The sequence below is a fragment of the Toxorhynchites rutilus genome, chromosome 2 (genome assembly GCF_029784135.1).
Source record: "Toxorhynchites rutilus septentrionalis strain SRP chromosome 2, ASM2978413v1, whole genome shotgun sequence".
NCBI lineage: Eukaryota > Metazoa > Arthropoda > Insecta > Diptera > Culicidae > Toxorhynchites > Toxorhynchites rutilus.
In genome coordinates, this window is record NC_073745.1 from 169778240 (window position 1) to 169797030 (window position 18791).

At 41.0% G+C, this 18791-nt stretch overlaps 2 protein-coding genes across 2 annotated transcripts in view; both read right to left on the minus strand.

Moving 5' to 3' along the window:
• The window catches only part of LOC129770904 (chromatin-remodeling ATPase INO80), a 151543-nt gene that overhangs the window by 39900 nt on the left and 92852 nt on the right, over positions 1-18791 (minus strand). Inside the window, exons 11-13 of the mRNA XM_055774081.1 lie at positions 18316-18416; positions 17731-17938; positions 7586-7738 (exon numbers count right to left, since the gene is read on the minus strand). Of these exons, the coding sequence (XP_055630056.1) occupies positions 7586-7738; positions 17731-17938; positions 18316-18416 (462 nt within the window). The remainder of the gene's footprint in view (positions 1-7585; positions 7739-17730; positions 17939-18315; positions 18417-18791) is intronic.
• On the minus strand, positions 3161-7505 carry LOC129770905 (uncharacterized). The gene is made up of 2 exons (XM_055774082.1): positions 7253-7505; positions 3161-7188 (listed from the first exon to the last, which is right to left on the minus strand). The coding sequence occupies exon 2, from the start codon at positions 6525-6527 to the stop codon at positions 5481-5483; it is 1047 nt and encodes a 348-aa protein (XP_055630057.1). The 5' UTR covers positions 6528-7188; positions 7253-7505; the 3' UTR covers positions 3161-5480.

An 18791-nucleotide genomic window follows, 5' to 3' on the forward strand; every position in this document is an offset into this window, starting at 1 on the left:
ATAGCAAACTCATATTGGAACGATTTTGCAGTTGAGTTATTGGGCCTGATCACGAACATCACTGTCACAAACGCTTTCACGTCACTTACACTTCACTTAATCTTTTTGTGTCTATCATCATTATCACGTATAAAAATAAACTCCGTGGAGTGAATGAGTTCATTCCCGTTTATAAGAGACATGTCAGCTGCATAGTTTCGGGCGTTTAAACGTTATGTCGGTTGCATAATTTCGGACGTTTGAACGTTATGTAGGTAAAATGAATAAGTGTATGAGATAATATTCCATTCAATTGAACGTATGTTTTAGAATGACAAGTTTGCGATTATACCTCGATGATTCGGTATTTCAATGCCAACTATTCGGACTCATTCCATGAATCATTTGCTTGGTGCGTTAGTTTGCTGAATCAAACGCTGGTTCTAAGATGAGGAGCAATACTTGAGTTTAATAATCGATATCTCGCATACTCTTGTACTCAGCTCTGTCTTACTCGTTTGAAGAGCGAGAAGAGTTTAGTTTAGGTCAACTTTAGAATAATTTTTAAAGAACCGTTTCTACAATTTTGATGAATAATAATATCTTGTATATCGGGGGTCTCCGTAGCCACATATAAGACCGACTCATTCATACAACTGCTCTGCTCTGCAAGACACGTCGGGCTGCTGTTCTATAAATAACTCATCAATGATCAATCAACTGTCTTCGCTGTCCGGTCTAACTGGATAAATGGGAAGAACAGAAGGAAATCTCTTACGCCTAAATGACTACTGTGTAAATGCAATGGTATAGAAGGGAATACTCTAACGCAAAAAAAAATGGCAACTGTGTAATGTGCTTATTATAGGTATGATAACCATGTGACATGTACACGATTAAAATTCGGCTCTGTTTACAGCTAAAATGCTAATGAGCCTAAAATAAACAAAAGGGATAAAAAAAAAATATCTTGTATATCTAAGAATAAACCCGAATTTATCCATCTCATGATCTGTATAATCTGAGCTACTTCCATATGAGATTCTGAAGTTTAATCCTCTTATCCTTCCCATTCTCGTGTAATTTGATATACAGGACATGAGGTTTGATATAATTATTTAAACAGAAACTGGTCAGTAGCGTCGGTCAGAAGCATAATTTTCATATGGGACATCTGATGAGTTTCAAGGAATTTGCCAAAAGCAGAAAATGATTCAGATTTTCTTTAGACGGATATCAAAATTATGGAAAAAGAACTAGAGAATAATTTAAAAATTATTAATTTAAAAGCTTTGCAATGATAGATATTTTTTTTTCTTATTTGAAATTTAAATATTCTTTCATTCAAAGTATGTCTTCAAAACAATATCGTTGAAAATATCTATTATGTAAAAACAAAGGATCAATGGCTTTATTCGATGTAACTATCGTCCTGATTCGGGTCTTGTCCACCAATTGTGAATGTTTGAATTACAAAAATCAGCTCTGCAATGTTGGAAAAACATTACAGTTATTACTTTATATTCAAAATATCAACAAATCAATTCTATACATAATCAATCATAGTTATCGTTTTGGGTCAGTGGCCTCCATTGCCATTTTATGGGGTTGCAACTCTCTGTTAGTCTAATCCTTAAAATAGAAACAAAAAATTTCTATTCATTTAGGGCAATCGAAATCAGACTATTCGCCATGTTTCAATCGGTCTACGGGAGCTACATTTCTAGTCCTCAATTATATCCCATAGCACATTTATCGAATCCAAATAAACAAATTCACGTTCTCTGGATACGTCAGGATTTGGTTCTAAAAATGCCACCAAGCGGGTAAATTGCTGTTTGTTTATCTTTTCTTTCTCTAAAAGCAAGACAAGATTCAAAATGTTAGCAAAAAAGCTAAATAAATCCGAAATTAAACTTACTCCATTTCGCGTGACTAGCTTAAACCATCTAAAATACAAGTGACAAATATACTTGTTTTTCCTCGTGACGTGACAGTTTCGACAGTTTTTTTTTTTTTTTTTTTTTTTTTTTCTTAAGTTCATAATACGTTTATTTGTCGTTTGTATGATTAGTTAAAATTATTTACATAATATTTAATCCCCGACATCAAAATAAAATTTTAGTTCATCAATATCTATCCTATCATTACATCTATCAATGAAGGTGATATAAGTCAACAATAATTTCAATATCAATGTTCTCTCATTCGCTGCTATCCCCTCCAGTGAGGGCCGGAGAAGATTATCTGAATGGAGAACGCGACGCCTGCCAGTTATCACTAGCAGCTTTTGTTGTAGTAGATCGTACGCAGCCCGTACTCTAGGGCACCCAAAAAATTTGTGTTGTATTGTCTCGATGGTGGCAGAACAGTGCAGACAACTCTCATCGTTTGTTCTCCTCATTACGTACATTAGTCGCCGGTGTGAAAATTTTTCATTTGTCCACATATAAAGGGTGCTGCGTTGCGAAGGCAATAAGTTCCGAGCAGCTATATTCATCCACAAACGTGGCCAATTGATTGCAGGATTTGCTGTTTCGACCTTCGGTTTGGCTGTTTGTTCGAGGAAAAAGTGATGGATGAGGTTGGCGGAAGGTTGTTGTCGGATTTGGAAGGGGAAATTTGGGATATGGTTTAGGATAAGCTTTAGGCAGGGGAGATCTGAAGGAGGAACATTTGTGTGGGAAAGGAAAGAACAGTAGTAAGGAAGAGAGACGATTTCTTGCAGATGTCGATTGATGAGCAGCGCCTTACATTTAAGCGCTGGCAGTTCTAGATTTAGCCCACCATCCTCCCGTCTTCGCGCTAGCTGCTCCATAGGAATGGTTGCACATGCACCACGAAAAAGATAGCTTCGCATAGTGGCTGTTAATTTCGCCACGTGTACTGTAGCCGGAAGCAGATTTGCTGCCATGTACCATATCCTTGATGATACGAAAATGTTTAACAGCGTTACCTTTTGGTGCAAAGATAAGCTGCGTAAGGAATGAAGCCACACTAGACGCGAGAAATTTGTAACGAGTAAGTCCCAATTCGTCTTTACCATTGATCGTATCGAGTTGACGAAAATCACACCAAGAATTTTTATGGAGTTCTCCGTGCGAAGCCATGGAACAACGATGGGATTGGTTATAACGCCGACGTCGATTGCCGCAGTTTTCTCCTCATTCAAACGTGCCCCCGCTGACCGCTCGAAGCGTCGGAATAAATCTCGCATCGCTTCAAGTTTATCGACACTGGTTGAAATGGCACTAATGTCATCTGCGTAAGCGATGATGAGATCTGCTCCACACACTTCTTCTAATCGCCGCAGAAGCGGGTGAAGGTAGAGCACGAACAGATGCATTGAGAGAGGGTCTCCTTGACGGACAGAACGTTTGATTTGAAACGGAGCGGAGAGGTGCCCATTGATGAGTAATCGAGAGGAAGATAATGATGCTATGTGGGAGAGTAAATCCACAAACGCTGTATCGAAGCCCAAAGCTCGCATAGTACCAAACAAGAAGCGATGGTCTACACGATCGAATGCATGGTCGAGATCGAAAGAGATCAATTTTCCTGTTTGCCTGTTCGCTTTTAGTTGTGCGATCCTGTCTTTTAATGCTAAAGTTGCTTGAAATATATTGCGTTTAGCGTTCGAACATTTTTGGGAGCCAGTCAAAACTCCATGAACTCGGAGCACATTCTCCAGCCGCTGTTTTAGAACACGTGATAATATTTTGTAATCATAGTTGATTAGGCTTATTGGCCGGTAGGAGCGTGCGCTGTCCCCCGTCCCTCGTTTTTTCACTAGCACGATCACCCCATCGACGAACTGAGGTGGGAAATTTGACCTGATAGCGTCGTTAAGCACCAAATTATATTGCGTTTAGCGTTCGAACATTTTTGGGAGCCAGTCAAAACTCCATGAACTCGGAGCACATTCTCCAGCCGCTGTTTTAGAACACGTGATAATATTTTGTAATCATAGTTGATTAGGCTTATTGGCCGGTAGGAGCGTGCGCTGTCCCCCGTCCCTCGTTTTTTCACTAGCACGATCACCCCATCGACGAACTGAGGTGGGAAATTTGACCTGATAGCGTCGTTAAGCACCAAATTCAATTCACGGTGTATTACATCAAATGTGCGTAAATAAAATTCCTTCGGCAGTCCGTCGGAGCCTGGTGATTTTCTTGATGCGCTCGTGCGGATAGCCGTAAGAATTTCAGCCGTTGTGATGTCATTCATGCACGCTCCATTTACGTCATCTTGTTCGGGTATAATTCTCTCGCACTGAAATGCGCTATTTTCTTCTACATGTCCGGCTGTATATAGATTGGTGAAGTATTCGACCATGTAGTTTTGTATCGCAGTAGAATCATCCATAACTTCGTCTCTCTCATTTCTCAGCCGCTCGATAGTGGTTTTCCGGCGCACTCGCTCGCCCAGCTGGTAGGTCGATAGCGGCTCACCAGCAACGAGGGTTTCGTTAATTCGCACGAACATTTCGGAGAAAGCTCGCTGATGTGTTAGCATCTTTGCTTTTATCCGATTGATGGTGGTAAGCATGGCACGGTTGTTTTGGTAGCCATCGTACGCATGCCGTAGTAGCTGATATAATCGTTGTTGTTCACGATGGAAGATATCAAATGCTGTTCTAGACTTCCATCGGAAAAAAGACTTGATTTTAGGTTTTGCGCACGACAGCCACCATTCCATCCATGAACGGTAATTTTGCCGTTGACGAGTCCAGTACTGCCACCTTATTTGTAACTCGTTTATATTTTCGGCGGTGAGTAGATGTGGACGTAGGGACCAAAAGCCACGACCATGCGCTCTGTCGGGGAGAGGAAGGCAAATTCTTGCGGTAACTGCTTTGTGATCCGAGAAACAGCACACATGGACAGCTGTTGATCTCAGCTGTTCTCGGAGACCATTGCTCACGTAGAGTCGATCGAGCCTGGACGATGAATTGTGTGTGATGTATGTGTATTCCATCTCTCGTGGACGGATTTGCTGCCACACATCAAACAGACGTAGCTGCTGAACGGTGGCTTGAAGAGCGGGACTCGAATTTTGACCAGTCGCATCGCATTGTCTGATAACGCAGTTGAAGTCGCCTCCTAATATGATGTGATCGGAGTGATGACGAAGGTAGTATGCGATGGTGTTGTTAAAAAATCGTTCTCGTTCGGCACGTAGAACGGAACCCGAAGGGGCATACACATTGCACAGCGTAACATTATGAACACGCAGGGCAACTAATCTACCGTCCAGGCTCTTCTCTACGTGTGTGAATTTTATATGTTCTTTCAGAGCAATTGCCGTTCCTCTCCTCGTATGGTCGACATTGCATATAACGTTGTAACCGGGCAATACAAGTTGGTCGTTTTCAACCTCCTGCAGAAATACTATATCTAGCTCCATTGAGCGAACGAATGTGCGAAGGGCGTTAATCTTATTTTGGTTGGTGATGGTGTTGATATTTATCGTTCCAATATTACAGCTTACGTTATCCATTTCTAAATGCATTCGTCGTCAGAAATTCTCACATGTTCATGTTCGGCGGTGATGGTGTCTTCTCCGGAATGGCGCATTTTCTTGCCCGGCGGTTGTCTTCGTGAGCGTCGGCTGTTATTCGAGGTCTGGGAGGTTTGTGAGCAATCGGTTTCATTGCCATCAGGCCTGCGATGCGATGTGATCGCGTTCGGAACAGAAATCGGCGAGAGCTGGATTACAGCTTGTGATGTGGAGGGTTTCATTGTCGCAGGTGTTGCGGGGGGTGGCATCGTGTGTTTCTTGTTGGGTACTGGAGTTTGCATCTCACTTACTCCAAGGAGACTTGGGTGTTGACCCGCAATATCGTTAAGTCCGATTGTACGCGGACCTTTTGTCGGTTTACTTGGATTCGTTTGTTTGTTCTGTAAGGGTTCGGACGGTTTACTTTTCGTTACGCTAGCGTACGATTGATCTGCTGCGAGCTTCTGTACCAGCAGTTTCTTGTTTTGTACACATGGAATGCCTATGTGTACAAACTCATGGCAGTGTAGGCAAGTTTGTCGTTGTCCTTTGTACCTCAACGCAGTTTCTTCGCCCTGGATTGTAACGAGAGAGGGAATATTCTTGGTGACTATCATTCGAGCAACACGAACTCCGGTTTTTACACCACCAAATTCGCTGAATCTGTCGTCCCACAGTAGGTCACGAATGCTAATGACTTCGCCGTATTCTGCGAGAAAATCGGTAATCTGGTCGTTTGTGACGCTCTCGGGTAGCTCAAGCAACTTGACTTCTACCGAACCGTCCTCCATCGTAATTCGTATCTTGTAGGTCTTTCCATCAAATACGAAATCGTGTTTGTTGTCGTGCTGTTGCACTATCTTCTCGGCAAGTTGGAAGTCGTTGACCTTAACGAAGGTACATCCAAGTCGTCTGCTGGGCTGGAGTTGGAGAACATTTTCTCTCGTAAGACCAAGCTCCTTCCCAATGAACTTATGGATCTCTTCATGGGAGAGTAACTTCGGAAACTGCGAATAGTCAACGCGAAACGTATTTTCGCGGCGCGGCATCGCGAGGTGTCACGTCGCGGATAACGTTAGAAGAATAACCGATAAAAAAAACGTATTTAGTAGTCCGTGAACGACTTCCGAAATCTGCTTGTCTAAAAACGTCGACTGATCAGCTCGGAAGTTGAGCGCTAACTGTATATTCTTTCATTCAAAGTATGTCTTCAAAACAATATCGTTGAAAATATCTATTATGTAAAAACAAAGGATCAATGGCTTTATTCGATGTAACTATCGTCCTGATTCGGGTCTTGTCCACCAATTGTGAATGTTTGAATTACAAAAATCAGCTCTGCAATGTTGGAAAAACATTACAGTTATTACTTTATATTCAAAATATCAACAAATCAATTCTATACATAATCAATCATAGTTATCGTTTTGGGTCAGTGGCCTCCATTGCCATTTTATGGGGTTGCAACTCTCTGTTAGTCTAATCCTTAAAATAGAAACAAAAAATTTCTATTCATTTAGGGCAATCGAAATCAGACTATTCGCCATGTTTCAATCGGTCTACGGGAGCTACATTTCTAGTCCTCAATTATATCCCATAGCACATTTATCGAATCCAAATAAACAAATTCACGTTCTCTGGATACGTCAGGATTTGGTTCTAAAAATGCCACCAAGCGGGTAAATTGCTGTTTGTTTATCTTTTCTTTCTCTAAAAGCAAGACAAGATTCAAAATGTTAGCAAAAAAGCTAAATAAATCCGAAATTAAACTTACTCCATTTCTCGTGACTAGCTTAAACCATCTAAAATACAAGTGACAAATATACTTGTTTTTCCTCGTGACGTGACAGTTTCGTGGTATTCATAATAACACCGAGTTCATCAAAGTTGTCACGACGGATGGACTCTTCCGGATTCTACACACACGGTGACAGCCGTAATAACCTTATATACAATTCACTTCTTTTTCACCGTGAAGTGACGTTCGTGATCAGGCCCATTAAATAAAGAAAACTAAAGAAAAATCCCCTTGCATTCTAAGCCCCTCAAATGATATTGAAATGGATAACAATTGGATAGATTTCATAATTCAATGATATATACTGACCTGAAGTGCAAGGTATTGTACTGCCAGATTCTGCTCGTCCGACACTACCAGTACCTCCACCACGACGTGAACCTCGTGGTCTTCCGCGTTTGGTTCCCCGCGGATGATAACGTTTCCGTTGTTTCCCGAGCCCGTCGTATGTTGAAATAACAACTATAAACAAGAAGAAAAATGTTATTCGTCAATATTTCTTCCATAATGTGTTTTCGCATTACGTTACAGAACCTCTCACTGTCAATTACTATACAGCAATTGACTTTGTGAAAATTATGCAAAGTTCGAAGACGACTTTTCAACATGCTTTAGTTAAAAGGTTTGGCATCCTGAGTTATTATACCGTTCTGAATCATATTTCGGACACTTTGTTCTAATATCTTGAAATGCTTAATGCACTGATGATATAACTATAAAATTAATATCACAATTGCTTCTTTAGAGTAATCCCTTTGTTTCACTATCACTTCATTTGAGAATTACATTTGAATTATTATATAGTAGGAAAAAATCCAACAGCACTACTCATTATCGTTTGTGTTTGACGTTTGCTTAGCGAGAGCACGTAGAATTTACCCCTTAATCAATATTCAAATTTCTCTCGTGTTTCATCAGTTCTCATCATCGTCATCAGGTTACTGTGATTGCTTGGTAAGTGTTTCGCAGTTGACTATAAAATATAATCTAGTGTAATGTAATTTTCGTTCAAAAAATTACAAAATAAAGTGTCCGAAATTTTAATTCAATCTGTCCGAAATTTTATTTTTTTATAAATAGTGTCCAAAGTTTGATTTTTATTCGCTTGATCGGAAAAGCATTTTATTCGATTTTTTTTTTTATGTTTTCAATCAAATAGGTAACAAAGTAGAAAGCTTTAAAGCATATTGAACTAATTTATAAAAATATCAACCAAATAATACCTGTGCATAAAGTTGAGATCTGTTTTCTGCGTCCAAAATTCAGAACGGTAACTTAGATTATGTATTAATAGCTAAGATTATATCTTATTGGCGTACTTCGTTACAACAAACATGACGTTAGGCAGTGTGGCTAATAGGGCTTTTGTTCAATCGTTGCAAAGCGAACTATATTTTGACGAAGTTATATTTGTTTCCGAACGCCTTTATCTTCTGCAGACACTCCGCAAGCACCACTTAGTCAGCCTCGGTGCTAGACATGACCACACATTTCTGTTTGTGGCAAACCCATCCTATGCGTCGGATTTATGAAACCCTCAAGCTTCTGACCATTAACGCCTCGGTGCAGCATCGTATTGGAGTAGGAGGATCTACGTTTGAGACTACCTCAAAAATTTCTATCGGTTGCAGCTGAGGGACGTTGGAAGGGTTGGTTGTCTTCGATACAACGTTTATCTTCAGCTAATCTATTTCCTTCAGTGATCTCTTGGTATACTGGGCCGAGGTTCGCCGACATTCGACCAAAAGACCACATCTTCCTTCGCGTGATACTTCTAGATGAAGGCGGCAGCTTGTACTTTGTAGTGCAGATCTTCTAGCTCATCGCCAGCCCCAAAAGAAATAACAGCGACTTGGGCATTGCCTTCACACTGATCGTCAGCCACAGAAGGACCTTCTCCGGGAACTTGGTGTGGGAAATATATTTGACGTCATCGCTTACCTCCTTGGTGGGGATGTATCCCGCCATTCGTTGCCGTCCATCGTCAAATAGGTCTCGTTATTCATTAAGAGAGTGACATCACGCTTCGCCGGAAAATGGTTTTCACCAGCACCTTCAACCTTTCTTTCTTCTAGGGTATTGCCTGCTGCTCAGATACAGTCGACCTCGATTAAAGCTTCCGCATATAAATGTCCATGGCACCGTTTAGTCGGTTGCTTCGACCTCCCGGCACAAGATGCGGAACAATGACGCCATCTTGCACTCGATCTTTCTCTTGAGCTTCTGCTACACTTTACGGTCGCACAGCACCGTCGGGCGGCCGGAACCTGTGGCTCGTTCTTTTCTGCTGTCGCTTCCTTATTGTTGTAGACAGCAGATCGACTGGCAACTATGCTGCGAATCTGAGGCTCAACCTGACAGTCCTAGCTGTGAGCGCTCCGATGTCATGCGTAGCGTTTGTTATGATGTTTTTATGTAACACTGTTTGTTTTTCTTTAATTTACATAACACTTTACAATTTACTGTTTGTTTTTTTGACGTAGAACTACGTCTTTCATTAAGGATGTCAAATCAGAAAACAGGTCACGTTTTTATGAAATAAAGTTAACGTTAATAACTATTTTTGCCGCGAACGGATTTTGGCAATTTACATACTAAACGAATCGGAAATTCCGTAAGATTTGTTTAATATGCCATACATCAGAATCCCCTGGTTAGTAAATGGTTAAAATTCATGAAAACTTTAAGTGTTTCTATTTTCCCATACATTTGTTCTGTCCATTTGAATGCTTTCCCGAACAGAGCTATCAATAACGGAATACTTGCCTATAGTATAAACAGTGGATCTCACTGAGGCAAACTTTCATTCGGCATCGGACTGTTGAGTAATCCAGTTCACTTTGATTTCGCTGCGCTTCGATCTAAGATTGAACCCCACCAGTGGTAATCCAACTTGGAAATCGTCGTTTGATTTTTCTGTTCGTTTTTCGCGTTATTCGTATCGTGTGTTCTTCTTTCTGCGTCATAAATCGGACGCTTCGCGTAGTGTGCGATGAGCAAGAAGAAGAGGATGGCAGGCTCGAGCCCTGCAAAAAACGAACGCATTGCCAGGGGCAAAAAAATTTCGAGGTTAGCGTCATCTAATGATGCACGCGGTGTTGGTGCAGTGAAAAGCGCTCGCACTGAACCGAGCCTTCGCGAATGTGACACCGCACCGAACAACAGCGAAGTAGGCGATTTCGGGGCGTCGGTCGAAAATGTAAACGCCCAGGCAGCAACCAAAATCAAGCTCCCCCCGCTGGTGGTGAAGGCGGTCGCTCTTGACAAACTCATCAGCGAATTCGCATCGATGGGTGTTACAGCAGAGTACAAGCTGTGTGGCATAATTCAGTATTTTTCCAAGCAGTTAACATTGTTTATTTTCCGTCTTCGTAAGGGCTTCGTTGGTGCCTTTGAGAATGCATCAATGCATAAACTGACGTTATGGCGAAGCAGACGTTAAGTTTGTGCACCAAAAAATTATTTGGGAATACCAAGCATCTTGAATGTCTTACTGGAATGTTATAAGTTATCTGGGTTCGCGTGTCAGTCGCAAAACTGCCTTCAACTAGGATTGCATTTGCGCTAATATTGATCATAATGAAGCATTGCTACTGTTTTCGAGGTTGTTATTAACAAAAAGAGTTTATTTCTCTTGTTTAGTCATCAAGAAAGTAAATGTTCTGGAATTTTGTATGTGATTAAGTTTTGCTTGCCAGTAGCAAAACTTCCTCCACTAAGGGTGACAGCTGCGCTTCTCTCGAGCATGAGAAAGTAATGCAACTTTTTTCGAGGCCAGTAATATTAACAGAAGCATTTCTTTTGAGAATAGCGCAAAATGATGAGAAATGTTTATATTGCTAGTAGTTTCAAGCCACCAATCAATGGCTCTGTATGCATGCTATGGTGAACGCTTGTTTGGCGCTTGGTTTACACTTAGTTTGTACGAACGATATCTAGAGATGCGATTCCTTTGAGGCAAAACTAAATAACATGTAGCATGATATTTGATACTTGCAAGTGTTGTCATTGTTGTTGTTTACATGCGGTGCCAAATATATATTAATATAGTTATGAGATATGGAATAATGGTGCTGGTGCAACATGTATATAATCGACTGTAGCCGAGTCTATGTCAATTGCGAAAAAGGCCACCGGAATAGCATTCGAGGTAAATTTTCAATGCATTGACATGAAATAAATTGCGACATACGATTGCTTTGCGAGGGCAAGAATGAATCATCAATCAATTATCGTAAACTGATTCTACAATGAAAAAATCATTTCAGAGATTATTCTACTAAGCAGTTGTCTCTAAAATTTCACAGCATTATAGAATAATATCCGAAGGTATAAACAAGCGACTTATATAAAATAACAGCGTAGTTCTACGTCAACAATGCGGTCGTATCTTGGACACAACCTCCTATAATTTTTTAATGTAGTTTGTAAATGTTAGTTTGCGTTTCAATTCAATGTCAAGAAACACACGGCGTGACAATGGCGACGAGAATTTTAAATTGTTGTTTTCGTTTCGTGATTTCGTGATATTTTTGTAAACAACATTTCGTCACCCGCGCGGAAGAAAAAGAGAATTTTAGAAACAACTGCTTAGTAGAATAATCTCTGAAATGATTTTTTCATTGTAGAATCAGTTGACGATAATTGATTGATGATTCATTCTTGCCCTCGTAAAAAATAGTATGTCGCACTTTATTGCATGTCAATGCATTGAAAATTTACCTCGAAGGCTATTCCGGTGGCCTTTTTCGCAATTGACATAGACTCGGCTACAGTCGATTATATACATGTTGCACCAGCACCATTATTCCATATCTCATAACTACATTAATATATCTTTGGCACCGCATGTAAACAACAACAATGACAACACTTGCAAGTATCAAATATCATGCTACATGTTATTTAGTTTTGCCTCAAAGCAATCGCATCTCTAGATATCGTTCGTACAAACTAAGTGTAAACCAAGCGCCAAACAAGCGTTCACCATAGCATGCATACAGAGCCATTGATTGGTGGCTTGAAACTACTAGCAATATAAACATTTCTCATCATTTTGCGCTATTCTCAAAAGAAATGCTTCTGTTAATATTACTGGCCTTGAAAAAAGTTGCATTACTTTCTCATGCTCGAGAGAAGCGCAGCTGTCACCCTTAGTGGAGGAAGTTTTGCTACTGGCAAGCAAAACCTAATCACATACAAAATTCCAGAACATTAACTTTCTTGATGACTAAACAAGAGAAATAAACTCTTTTGGTTAATAACAACCTCGAAAACAGTAGCAATGCTTCTTATGATCAATATTAGCGCAAATGCAATCCTAGTTGAAGGCAGTTTTGCGACTGACACGCGAACCCAGATAACTTATAACATTCCAGTAAGACATTCAAGATGCTTGGTATTCCCAAATAATTTTTTGGTGCACAACCTTAACGTCTGCTTTGCCATAACGTCAGTTTATGCATTGATGCATTCTCAAAGGCACCAACGAAGCCCTTATGAAGACGGAAAATAAACAATGTTAACTGCTTGGAAAAATACTGAATTATGCCACACAGCTTGTACTCTGCTGTAACACCCATCGATGCGAATTCGCTGATGAGTTTGTCAAGAGCGACCGCCTTCACCACCAGCGGGGGGAGCTTGATTTTGGTTGCTGCCTGGGCGTTTACATTTTCGACCGACGCGCTGAAATCGCCTACTTCGCTGTTGTTCGGTGCGGTGTCACACTCGCGAAGGCTCGGTTCAGTGCGAGCGCTTTTCACTGCACCAACACCGCGTGCATCATTAGATGACGCTAACCTCGAAATTGTTTTGCCCCTGGCAATGCGTTCGTTTTTTTGCAGGGCTCGAGCCTGCCATCCTCTTCTTCTTGCTCATCGCACACTACGCGAAGCGTCCAATTTATGACGCGGAAAGAAGAACACACGATACGAATAACGCGAAAAACGAACAGAAAAATCAAACGACGATTTCCAAGTTGGATTACCACTGGTGGGGTTCAATCTGAGATCGAAGCGCAGCGAAATCAAAGTGAACTGGATTACTCAACAGTCCGATGCCGAATGAAAGTTTGCCTCAGCGAGATCCACTGTTTATACTATAGGCAAGTATTCCGTTATTGATAGCTCTGTTCGGGAAAGCATTCAAATGGACAGAACAAATGTATGGGAAAATAGAAACACTTAGTTTTCATGAATTTTAACCATTTACTAACCAGGGGATTCTGATGTATGGCATATTAAACAAATCTTACGGAATTTCCGATTCGTTCAGTATGTAAATCGATAAATACCGTTCGTGGCAAAAATAGTTATTAACGTTAACTTTATTTCATAAAAACATGACCTGTTTTCTGATTTGACACCCTTAATGAAAGACGTAGTTCTACGTCAAAAATGGAAAACGAGGACAGTATGCGTGACGTCGAGCAGCAGCAGTTCCGTGCATAGCAGCAACAGCAGCAGCAGCAAAATACAAACGGAACATTTCAGCCACTCCGTCAGCAGTAGCAGCAACAGTTTATTTCAACATCCTGCAACGGCAACAACAGAGCGAAGAGCAACAGCAAGTATCCATGCAGAACGTCGTATCGTCAATCAAGGTGCAAGTATCGCCGAATCCAGAGCATATCCACGACTCGTTGGCGAATAACATAAAAGATTCTCGCTACGATGTCGAGAACAATATAACATTTGCTGCATGGTATACCCGATACGATAGATAAGTTGAAAATGCTGTTTGGTTCCAAAGAGTCGGTAGTGAGCAGCTGCTTTAAATGTTTGAAGATTAGTAAAAATCCGACAGAAGATTTCATCACTTTTGCCTGTCGTGTAAATAAACATTGCGTCGAGTTCGAATTAGGTAAACTGACGGAGGACCAATTCAACTGCCTCATGTTCGTTTGCGGTTTGCGAGCAGAGAGTGATGTTGATATTCGAATGCGTCTTCTGTCTGAAATTGAAGAACATTCTGACGTCCCGCTGAAGATAATTTCTGAGAAATGTCAGCGTCTCCTCAGTTTGAAGCAGCACAGTGCTATGATTGAGTCGCAATCCACACAAGTGAATACGATCAGACACTAGTATCACAGGAAACAGTTCGTACGTCGAGGGCAATCTATACCGAAGCCCGCTGGGAGTAAAGAAAAACCGCAAACTTCTTGTTGGTTATGCGGCGCGTTTCATTTTACGCGTGACTGCGGTTTCAAAAGCGACAAATGTTCCAATTGTGGACAGTTTGGACACCGTGAAGGTTACTGCAAGAGTGCGAAGAAGGCACGGGGGAGTACGCGAAGGCGTAGGAAGCTGATCGTGGCAAGCAGGATGGTGAAGGTGAACGAGTGTTCTGTACAGAAGCGAAGGAGATTCGTTCCCGTTTTACTTGGTGGGGTTCAAGTGCGTCAACAGCTTGATACTGCCGCCGATATCACCATCATCAGCAAGCAGCTTTGGCGGAAGATTGGTAGTCCTGTCTTGGATCCAGCAACGGTAGAGGCGAAGTCTGCTACTGGCATTGCATTACCATTTGAAGGTGAATTCAGCTGCGATGTTACGATTGATGAGAGAACCCACTCATCCGTGTTTCTGAGAAGCAGCTACGCCTCCTTAGGTCTGACGTGGTAGACAGTTTCGGACTATGGTCAGTTCCGATGGACGCTTTCTGCAACCATATTTTGAATTCGTCTTATTTTGGTTCTTCGCCCGAGTCTGAGTTTCCGAGCGTTTTCAGCGACAAGCTGGGTTTATGTACAAGGATTAAAGTGAATTTGGAACTGAAATAAAATTGCAAGCCTGTTTTTCGTCCAAAACGTCCGGTCGCGTATGCCATTTACGATGCTGTAGATTGTGAACTAGATCAGTTTAAGCAGCTAAAGGTTATGACACCAGTAGATTACTCGGAATGGGCTGCTCCAATCGTCGTCGTCCGTAAAGAGAATGGTACAGCTCGGATTTGTGGGGATTACTCTAAGGGACTGAGCACTGCTCTCCAATCGCACCAGTATCCTCTCCCTTTGCCTGAAGACATTTTTTCGAAACCTGTAGAGTCTTCAGTCAAATAGATCTTTCCGATGCGTTTTCACAAGTAGAAGTCGACGAAGAATTTCGGAATCTTCTTACCATCAACACACATCGCGGTTTATACCACTACAATCGTTTGCCGCCAGGTGTGAAAGCTGCCCCAGGTGCATTTCAGCAAATTATAGATGCCATGCTAACTGAACTTAGGGGTTGTTCTGGCTACCTCGATGACGTAATAGTAGGTGGTTAGAACAAGCAACAACATAACCGCAATTTGAAAGCTGTTTTGCAGCGAATTCATGAGTTTGGGTTCACTATCAAGGCAGAGAAGTGTTCGTTTGGCCGGAATTAAATCCGGTATCTCGGTCATATCATCGCTTCCCGTGGGTTACAACCAGATCCTGACAAAATCGAAGCTATTGTCAAGCTAAAACCACCCACAAACGTTTCTGGTGTGCGCTCTTTTTTTTGGGGACAATAAATTATTATGTGATGTTTGTCCCGAACATGCGGAAGTTGCGGTATCCCCTCGACAATTTGCTTAAGACAGAGACAAAATTTCTCTGGACACCAGAATGTCATGCTGCATTCGATCAATTCAAAGCTTTCTTTTCATCAGCCGTTTTACTGACACTCTATGATCCGAGGATATAGATAGTCGTTTCTGCTGATTCCCCGACGGTTCCATCAAAGCGATTCAGCACGCTTCTAAGACACTGACTAAGGCAGAGCGCAACTGCAGCCAACCAGATCGAGAGGGTCTGGCAATCATCTTCGCAATAACGAAGTTTCATAAGATGATCTTCGGGAGACATTGAGACATTTTCGTCTGCTGACTGACCATGCCCCGTTGCCTAGAATTTTCGGTTCGAAAAAGTGGATTCCGGTCCTTACATTGCTGCTTTACGATTTTGATCTCGAATACGTTCCAACATTTTGATCTCGAATACAGTTCCAACAGAAGATGTGAAGATGTGAAATAAAATTGGATCAAACAGTGTGTTGCCTCTCAGTTTCAAAGTTGTAACTCAGTGCATTCAAGCAGATGCTACGCTTCGCAAAGTGCTCACCAATCGCAGCACGCCGAATCGTTCATTATAGGAGGGCAAATCACCGTCTGAGATATCTACTTCGTCTTCCAGTTGTTCAAGTGTCAGATCGGCCAGTTATTAATCAGAAAGGCTTCAAGAAGAACGATATTGTGTATGCGAATGTTTTTGGAAGAACCACTGGAAATGGGTTCCACGCAATATCATCGAGGGAATTGAATAGGTGATGTACAACGTCTGGACAGAACAAAGAAATGTGATGCGCTTCCACCTGAATCAACTGCGTAGGCGAACTGTAGACCCACTGTCAAAGAAGCGGTCAGATTCGCTTCCAGTTACTAGTCACTACCCCTTAACGTGTTGCTGGAAGCATGTAATATGAAGGAACCAGCAAAACCAACACATGAATCGACTGTATTGCAGCATGTTTCAACACAACATTCAAGTTCTGCAACGGGACTCTTGAGTTCCGAACGAACGCTGCAAAATATACCAGCGAGGCGTGTTTCTTCAACTTCGCGACATGATATGTCGCCTCCATTGGAGTCAAGTCCAGCGCCTTTGTCCTCACCGTCGACATCATCAACGGAATCCAACGACTATGAATCGGCGATTGAGGCTCAACCGATGGTATCTCTACCTCGGTGGTCTTCGAGGATCCGAAGACCCCCGCCGTCTCCCATCTATTGAAGAGGGAGATGTTGTAGACAGCAGATCAACTGGCAACTATGCTAAGAATCTGTGGCTCGATCTGACAGTCCTAGCTGTGAGCGCTCCGATGTCAACGAAAGGGAATGGAAACAAAATGGATAGTGTTTGTTATGATGTTTTTATCTAACACTGTTTGTTCTTTTTAATCTGTTATTAAATGTAGTTTGTAATCGTTGGTTTGTATTTCAATTCAATTCAATGTCAAGAAACACGCGGCGTAACACTTCCAATTTGGAAAGCCAGCTGATTACTACTGCAGACATGTTGCACATAATTTCACCTCGCCGTTTTCATTAATTTTAGTGAGTATGTTTAAGATACAACAACGAATTTTCATTGGAATATTTAGATTCACATCCAACATGACGCTTGATAACTTCGCTTCAGGGTGAATTATAAAACGAAACTACGTGAAACGAAACACACATGTATGAAGGAAAAGTAATTTTTCTTTACTAAGCGTGAAAAGAGAATAGTAATATTTTTTGCAGCGTGAGTCATCTGCGAATTCAAATGCGATATGCTTATTATTGAGTGAGTTGTGTCAATTGAGGTGAATTTGTGAGACCCTGGTTGTATGATTAAGTCACAGTATTGAAATGGGTCATGCTTGTATTTTCGTTAATCTGTCAGATGAACAAGATAGAAATAAATAAAAGATAACTGAACTTACCCGAAGTTTGCATCGAACTTGTGTTCTCACAATCGGCTATCAAATCATCATTAGTCGAATCATCACCGCGGCTTATTTCATGTGGCTTTATATGGCCGCTCGTATTTGATTGCTCGCTACCAGCTGGACTCACCGCTCCTGACTCAAGAAAAGCTAAATCATCAGCATCGAGGAATCCAGTGGCCTTGACTTTCTTTTGTTCTGGGCCCTGGATAAATCGCAGATATACATACATAAGATATAAAGTTATAAAAATAGATTCTATTGATGGGTTTAGTGTTAAATCGGCTGAGGCAGTGAATTAATTCTTCGCGGTCGTATTGAATGTTGATATGGGTGTCGAACTAGTCGGAATTAATTTTCCTTGAAAGAGATTCTGTTATATTTCCGTGCCAATAATATTTTATTCATACCGAGTACCGTTATCTTATTCACAGAATTAATAATTCGTGAACAAATTCACCAAACATTAAAATTCTTTTAGAAAAGAGTAAAATATTATAAGGTTTAATAAAGTATTTAACCTAATTTCTTGCTGTGGTGGCTGAGACATACGATTGTTCTCAGACTGTTTACAACACGTACCTTGTTTGCTGATGTAATCTGCTTTCGTTTTCTATCTCGTTCCTTATCGTACTTGGGACAATCTTCAGTAAGAATTTTTCTCTCCTCGGTTTTTTGTCGGTCTGGATTAGATACAAGTTGTTGCCGATGAATAACAATAGATGTATGTAAATAAGAGATATTTAACAATGGAAAAGGAGATACATAACATAAACAAATCGAACAATGGAAAGATCTAGCCAAGACAGTATCAATTTGTCAAATTATCTCCTCGGTTTTTTGTCTATCTTTATTAGATACAAGTTGTTGCCGATGAACAACAATATATGTATGTAAAAAAAGATGTTTAACCATAGAAAAGGAAATATATAACATGAACAAATCAGACAATTGAAAGATTTAGCCAAGACAGTATCAATTTGTCAAATTATGCAAATGACAGATTTGTCAATTACCAACCGATTCGAGCGAGATAAATGACAATATGTATATAAAAA

Coding starts and splice junctions, on each gene's coding strand:
- LOC129770905 (XM_055774082.1), bottom strand. CDS start 6,527: ATGCCGCGCCGCGAAAATACGTTTCGCGTTGACTATTCGCAGTTTCCG.